This window comes from Etheostoma spectabile, chromosome 19, assembly GCF_008692095.1.
Source record: "Etheostoma spectabile isolate EspeVRDwgs_2016 chromosome 19, UIUC_Espe_1.0, whole genome shotgun sequence".
Classification (NCBI taxonomy): domain Eukaryota; kingdom Metazoa; phylum Chordata; class Actinopteri; order Perciformes; family Percidae; genus Etheostoma; species Etheostoma spectabile.
The window spans coordinates 2,624,724-2,631,717 of NC_045751.1; the positions used below are offsets into that span (position 1 = coordinate 2,624,724).

At 42.6% G+C, this 6,994-nt stretch overlaps 1 protein-coding gene across 9 annotated transcripts in view; it reads right to left on the reverse strand.

Moving 5' to 3' along the window:
- mpdz (multiple PDZ domain crumbs cell polarity complex component) overlaps positions 1–6,994 on the reverse strand; it is a 46,651-nt gene that overhangs the window by 3,357 nt on the left and 36,300 nt on the right. For 6 of the 9 annotated variants that reach the window (XM_032544040.1, XM_032544039.1, XM_032544034.1 and 3 more), the window contains 11 exons: positions 5,878–5,973; positions 5,721–5,795; positions 5,351–5,546; positions 5,120–5,265; positions 4,321–4,404; positions 2,959–3,152; positions 2,798–2,812; positions 970–1,117; positions 777–863; positions 577–673; positions 309–472 (listed from right to left, as the gene is read on the reverse strand). In XM_032544040.1, coding sequence (XP_032399931.1) covers positions 309–472; positions 577–673; positions 777–863; positions 970–1,117; positions 2,798–2,812; positions 2,959–3,152; positions 4,321–4,404; positions 5,120–5,265; positions 5,351–5,546; positions 5,721–5,795; positions 5,878–5,973 — 1,302 coding nt within the window. Of the gene's footprint in view, positions 1–260; positions 473–576; positions 674–776; positions 864–969; positions 1,118–2,797; positions 2,813–2,958; positions 3,153–4,320; positions 4,405–5,119; positions 5,266–5,350; positions 5,547–5,720; positions 5,796–5,877; positions 5,974–6,994 lie in introns of all 9 variants that reach the window. The other 3 variants (XM_032544037.1, XM_032544041.1, XM_032544033.1) reach the window with 3 other exon arrangements.

A 6,994-nucleotide genomic window follows, 5' to 3' on the forward strand; every position in this document is an offset into this window, starting at 1 on the left:
ATGGATCTTTTATTATATATGTGTTTGTCAGTTTGTCTACTTGACAATCCCATTTTGCAGCAATAAAATTGATAGGATACGAACAAAGTGATATGAACAAATCTTTTTAGATAAAGCTGATGTTCACAAAGTTTCTTTTTGGGGACATCATTTAAAATTTGGAAAAATTAGAAGTTGGAAAAAAGGTTTGAAATTGCAACATATCACATAAGTATTGTGATAATATCGTATCGGGAGGCGTCTTGTGATTCCCACCCCTAGCTGGAAGCTGAATAAAGGTCACTGAGAGGGAGGGGTAAAGCTCGTACCTTGAGCTTCTGGGTCTGAGCAGCCAGGCCGACAGGATTCATCATTGCGATAAAGATGGGAATGTCACCCAGAGGGCTGCCCACGCCCCCTGCTATACTGATACCCAGAGAATCACTAGCGCCTTTAGTGAACTCAACTGTTCTGGTGTCTTGATGCTCTGGAGCTGCAAGGAAGCAAAACGTGCAACATGTTAGGATGACTTGTACACAACTTATTTTTTTTCCTACGACCGTGTCTCAAATTAAAATCCCTTCTGAAGATACCTACAATCTGGAGTCCTGCTTCGTTTGTCAGAGTCACTGGGAATGTTGCCAAAATCTGAACATGACTGCGAGGCCACCTTGGTGCTGCCTGTTTCACTCATCTGAAAACAAAGACATTCAGCGCTGTTACTTCCATTGTTTCGTTGTTCTGTCAGAGCGATTTGTATTCAACATTAAAATGGTGTCCTTCAAAGATTACAGTACCTGACTACATTGAGACAGCCTTCTTTCTGAGTGGAAAGGGCCTGCCTTAAACCTCCCTACTTCCATTACTAGAGGCCCCACGCAGCACTGCAACACAAGGCACATTATTTTCAACACAGTTATCCACAGTTTAAAGCAGATGTGTCATTCACTAACTATGCTTCCTTCTTATTGGCCAGAGCAATAGATGTACCTTGAGCAGTGTAGCTACGGCCTCCTGAGTGGTCGCCCTGACGTCCTCCCCGTTGACCGACAGGATCTGGTCGCCCTGCATCAGTCGGCCGTCAGTGTCCACCAAACCTCCTTTCACAATGTCGGACACAAACACTCCTGTGTCATTCCTGGTAGGAAAAGTCGAAAGACAAAGTTTCAATATCATTTATTACTGTAAAGGCAGTTTTATATTTGTTACGCAGCCAACATAAGGGGCTTGATGTAAATGGTCCGGGATGCTGAAGGGTCTGCGGGGGGTACACCGTGGATTCTATGCGCAACCATAAAATGGCCTTAAGTCAAACTGTCATTTTTTCTACTAGTTAACTCGAACCGTATCATACTGCTGACGTGAATATGTAATTGGTAATACACTACTGACGCAGCTATTTTTAAATTTTTCCAGTGGACCTCTGCACAATTGAGGCTTAAGTTCCTGGGGAGCGGCTGGTAAGACGGAATATTTAATAGCAACTGTGACCTCAATAAATGTTTTCCATCTCAAATCCTGCCTATGCTTACTGTGCAGACCAAATAAAGTGAGAAGCTATCATGTATTAATGAGAACACACTTCTTTAACTGCACAATACTGACTTCAACTAACTTAGTCAGTTCCTTACCTCTAATACTGGTAATATCGGTGGCAGTTCCAAGAATCCTTCATGTTAAGGGGATATTAAGCATTTATGAGAAGCATTTCTTGCACACTGTTTGCTTGATTGACATGTGTCTACACCTCTACCACAGTCAGGTGTGGTGATGTCACCTGCTTGTCCCACCTCAGCCCCTCCCAGGCTTTTACCCCACGATCCTATTTGGGTTTTGAGGCTCTATATCTGCCAAATAAGCAGTGAGTGTTTACCAAACCAGTTGGTTTTGTCACAGGAAAATACAATAAGACCTTCTTCGTCTAAGGCCAAAGGTCATCATAGTCACCCATGTGCTTGCTCTGAGCACTGACCTTTGGGAAATTAAGTTAACTGCAGAGACCTGTTTTCCAAAAACACATCACTATTGTTGACTTTGCATGTCTGAAGTGCAAATCTCCACGTAGATTAAACCGACTCAAGCAGAGGCTGTGCAGAAAGGCAACTTGATCGCACAATCCCCAGTGCCAGAGATGCTTGGCTGTCACTGCTCCTCACCACTAACTGCTAGCTTGCAATTTGAATTTTAGCCCAGGGTTTAGAGTTGTCTGTTACGTTGCATTCTTTTCCATCCTATGTAGTGTGTCAGTTGTTTTGTTTTTTCCACTTGGGTAGCAAAATCATTTTGACAGAGGCAAAGATTTACATCTACATCTACTACATTTAAAGTTGAACTGCAGAACCTGCAGTTGTCTTACTGAGTTTTGTATATTTCTGACAAACTGATTAAAGCATAGTCCCAAAACTGGTATGCACCCACATTAACACACTTGGACAAATCCAGAGTTATAAAAACGGTTCTTCACACACATAATCAAATGTGCGTACGCATGTGTGGTCAGTGTAAGCCATTCCTGAGGCTTATCCCAGAGGTGAGATCAATCACGACACTACACACACCTATGGACCTGCAGGCCTTTTTCCAAATATGCCCTTAACCAATAAATGCTACTGCGAGAATAAAAGCCGGAGCTGAGTGTACAGTATGTGTAAGACGGTCTACAGTTTGCCAATCCTAGTAAGACTTCTGTAAATCTTCCTCCACAGCTCTAATGGGAAGGAAACTAAAAAAGTTCCCAGATATAAGCTCCATATTTCTCTAACTCTCTACACTACACACTATCTATACCTAAATATACAGGTCTTTTAACAATAATTACCTCTCGTCCCGTGATCTGCATTAAAAAAAAGGAAAAATGCATACAGTTACTGCTGTCCAACTACGTTGATTCCTCCTATGTTTGTTTTTTTTACCATAAAAAGCAACTTAATAATAACTGCAGAGTATTAAGCAGTAGTACTAATAATAAATCGGTCTCACCTCCTCCCTACGATGCTCAGGCCCAGGCCCTGGCCAGGCCTCTTGTGGAGCTCCACAGTGAAGGAGTCCCACAGGTCTTCCTCCTTGTACTGGGCCTCGTCCCTGTAGACCACCAGCCGGACTCTCTGGGGGGTCTGCCGCAGCACGTTGATGGCTTCATCGTGACTGGCTGCACGCAGGTCGATGCCGTTCACCTGCAACCAGAGAAAAGGAGGTTAATCTCTGTGTGCTCCAGTAATATGATGTTGTCCTATTGTAGCAACATAAAAATATAATAACATACAGACTAATATCTTAATAAGCCTAACCATTGTTCTTATTTACAAAAAATGACAGAACTGTACTTATTGAAAACTAAAAATATAAAATCTAAAACTGGTTGAGCTAATTTCTATTTTTAGGCATTCTGCAAAGTAGCAAAGCCCTTTTCTTCTATTCCTGAAATGAAGTGAATGCAGCAGAGGGCTATAAAAAGCGCCAACAGCCTAATTTAATGCTAAAACAGATTTTTCTTTTTAACTGCTGAGGTCACATTTCTTCAAACTGCTGAGCTATTTAAACACTGGAACATTATATTAAAAATGTTCCAACGCTTAGATTTTACTTAAGGGAAGCAGACTTCCCACTAAAGTCTGTGAGAAGCGCGAGTGGTCAGTATACGGATTGATGTCCAGCTTCTTTTACCACATTAAAGGGGGGAAATAGCCCATTAGCTATCGCCATGGACATGCAAAGGATTTTTCCCAGCACAGCTAATGGCATTGCTGTGGACTGGGAAACCGCTTCTTTCACCTTTCCCTCTCGGAGCCTATTCTCTAAACTCAGCCGCTTGGCTTAAGGACAGAAGTGAATAGTAGAGGGCAATTAATTCATAAGGGTGTGTATGTGTGTGTGCATGCATGTGTGCCTTTCAATTCAGGTCTACTGATTGAGCTGCCATAACAGAAGTCTTGCGCTCCACCCCTGCCCGCCCTCTGTGAGAAAGCATAAGGTCAGATGCAGGGCAAATCCAAGTTGAGCTGACACTTAATCTGTCTCTCCACATAATGCATGCAGGATTCATAACAGTGGTAACTTCCGCCTTACTTTTTTACTCACTTCATTCTTCAGTACTTGTCTCACTAATAGCGATATGTTTTGTCTGTGTTGGATATTTTTGTTGCCAAAAATTGACGTAATTTTTTAAAGATATATTTGAGATGTATATTAACGAGTGTATTGCATGTGATCTTTGAATGAACTTGGGAAGCTTTCATGTTGAAGCTCCTCAGCCAGCCACGTCTTATTGAAATGTGTTCAGCCTCTTTTTTTTTTTTTATTTAGGTCATATGTAACGCTCATTATACTGCCACGGCACCGCACCTCTAGGATTTGGTCTCCTGCCCAAAGCCTGCCATCTTTGGAGGCTGCCCCTTCTTCATAAACTTCATGGATAATGATGGCGCCCTGGAGGGAGAGGAAAAAAAACAGAGCAAATCAGACCAGATTAGCAGAAGGAGGTGAACAGGAATTGTAGGAGATGAATTAAGATCAGTGAATAAAGGTAATGGAGGAAATAACAGTACATACTGTGGGGTGTGTGTGGGGGGGAGACTGTAATTGTACAGGGGAACATGTTGAAGAGAATAATACATTTAGCATTTGACAGCAGACGAACATAATTTCCGACATTATTCTGGATTGTCATTCTCAGCGTGTATGCTCCTGACTTCTGGTGTGTTTTCTCTGCGTTTCAGTGTGAGTGTCATTTGGGGTTCAGAGGTTACATTCCAGGGCTGGATATTGTGTGCTGCGGCTGAGGCCAGACAAAGAGCTGCTCCCCCAAGCCTGACTGAGCAGACAGAATAGATGGGCTGAGGAGAGGACGACGGAAGGAGGAGGAAGGCTGTGACAACATAATTTCCTACATTCCTGAGCTACCAGGGCTATTTGGAACCTGGGTTATACCACCACCACAGATTCTAAGTGGGTGGCAATTTAAAAACACAGTCATTAACCTGCAAATGTACAGTATATTTCAACAAAAAGGATTGTAGATTGGAAACAGTGCAAAGATGTATTTACCTTTTTATATGTGTAGTGACAGTCATGTTTTTTGTATTCTTTGAGTGAGGAGATATACCCTTATTACCGGATTGTAATTAATATATTTGTTTCCTACCAGCAAGGTGTCACAGCCTCCCACGATGCTAAGGCCCAGGCCTGTGCGACCCTTGGAGATGTCGATGGTGGTCTCACAGCCGGGGATGATGGGACAGGTTGCTGGGTCACAGGCCAGAGTTGAAGGGGTGGAAGAGCGACTCAGACCTAAAATAGAGGAGACATACAGTAACCTGATTGATCCTAAAATCATCTTCCAGAATAAGAAGTCAAACTTCAAAAGGGGACTCACTAGGGGCCGCCTCTGCCTCCTGTTGACTCAGGGTAGTCGTGGCGGCACTAAGCATGCTGGGTAGGCTGACAATGACATCAGGCGAGCGATCACTGTCCTGGCAGGTTGACTGGAGGGAGTACAATGAGGAGGGGGTCTCATTTGTGGAGAAGGCTACCTTCACTGGACCTTTGGCTTTTCTCAGTAGAGAACTGACCTAAAACACAATACAATTACTAATCAGACTATTTACATCATGACTGTTGTGTTCTCACTCATTCTTATGAAAACAACAAATGTCAAGTTCATTAAATTTGGAAACTTAAGTAAATCCTCGCCTTTACAGGTAATGCAGTGTGATGATTACAGTTTATTTCCAATGATGCTGTACCTCTTCCACAGTGTAGCCTAGCACAGATTCCCCATTCACAGCTAAGAGTTTGTCCCCTGGTTTCATGCAGCCCTCCTGCATAGAGCAGATCACAATTTTGATTAGAAACCAACTGTATGATGTACACAAACTATAAGCTGCATTGTGTAATACATACTTTGCCTGTGTGCCCTTTCCCTTCAGATATACTCTGAATCTCAATCCCACTCTCAGTGTTTCCCTCCACGAAGGTGATGCCAAGTCCTCCGTCCTCCTATTGGAAAACGACATGATTGCATAAAAAAGAGGAAAATTGATATAATTTAGTGCAGTCTCAACATAGCCTGCAGACAGACACATGGCCGTGTCTGTCTGCAGCACGAGCTAAGTAACAAAGCTGCACCAGCTGCCGAAAACAAGCAGAACTGATGACAATTATCTCCAGAAGGATAATTAGTCACAGCTTCACCTTCCATCCTTCACACTTCTGATCTTTTTTTGCTTGCATGTTCATATCAATGAGCTTCCCAGATGCTTCTGCAGTTACACTGTCCTCCCCTGCCGCTTTACATACATATGGATAGTCCCAAACAGGGGCTACCATCAAAGTCTCTTTTCCACTCATTTCTTTCAGTGGAATGGAATCATAACTATCACAGGTTTTCCAAAGGACCTCTTGTTGTATGTAGCCATGCAGATGTTACCAGTTTAAGGGGTTAAGAGTTTGAGGTAACACCTGGTGAGACCTCTTTCAAATGATGGAGCTAAATGGTTGGTGTTATCGGTGGTGCTCTAAGTTTCAAAGAATGACAAAATAATCCACCAATCTCACTGTGAGCAGTTTTCTGTGGGAACTATTTTCTGGAAAAGACATGCCCCTGTGAGTTTTTGAAATGAGTTTTCTTTCTTTTTTTTGACATCTTGGCAAATAAAACCGATAATACCTGCCTTGCTAGAAAGAAGACACCACAAAGGGGCAAACAGCTGTTATTATTATTATCAGGGTGAACAGAGCTTTTGGACCTGCTCTTCTCCCATTCATGAGTTTTGTTTATTCACCCTTTCATTTATCAATTGTCTTTTCTCTTTCCTGGCAACTTGCCAGACTTCACTGCTCCTGTGTGCTCCTGCTCTCTTTCTCTAGCATACCCCATTGACTTTTTTTGTGTAAACCTCCCTCATTATAGCATATTTGCTTCCAAGACTTCCTCTCTATTATTGTCTTTATTTTGGGATCTCAAAAGAACAGGGTTGTCCTGTGTGTGTGTGTGTGTGTGTGTGTGTGTGTGTGTGTG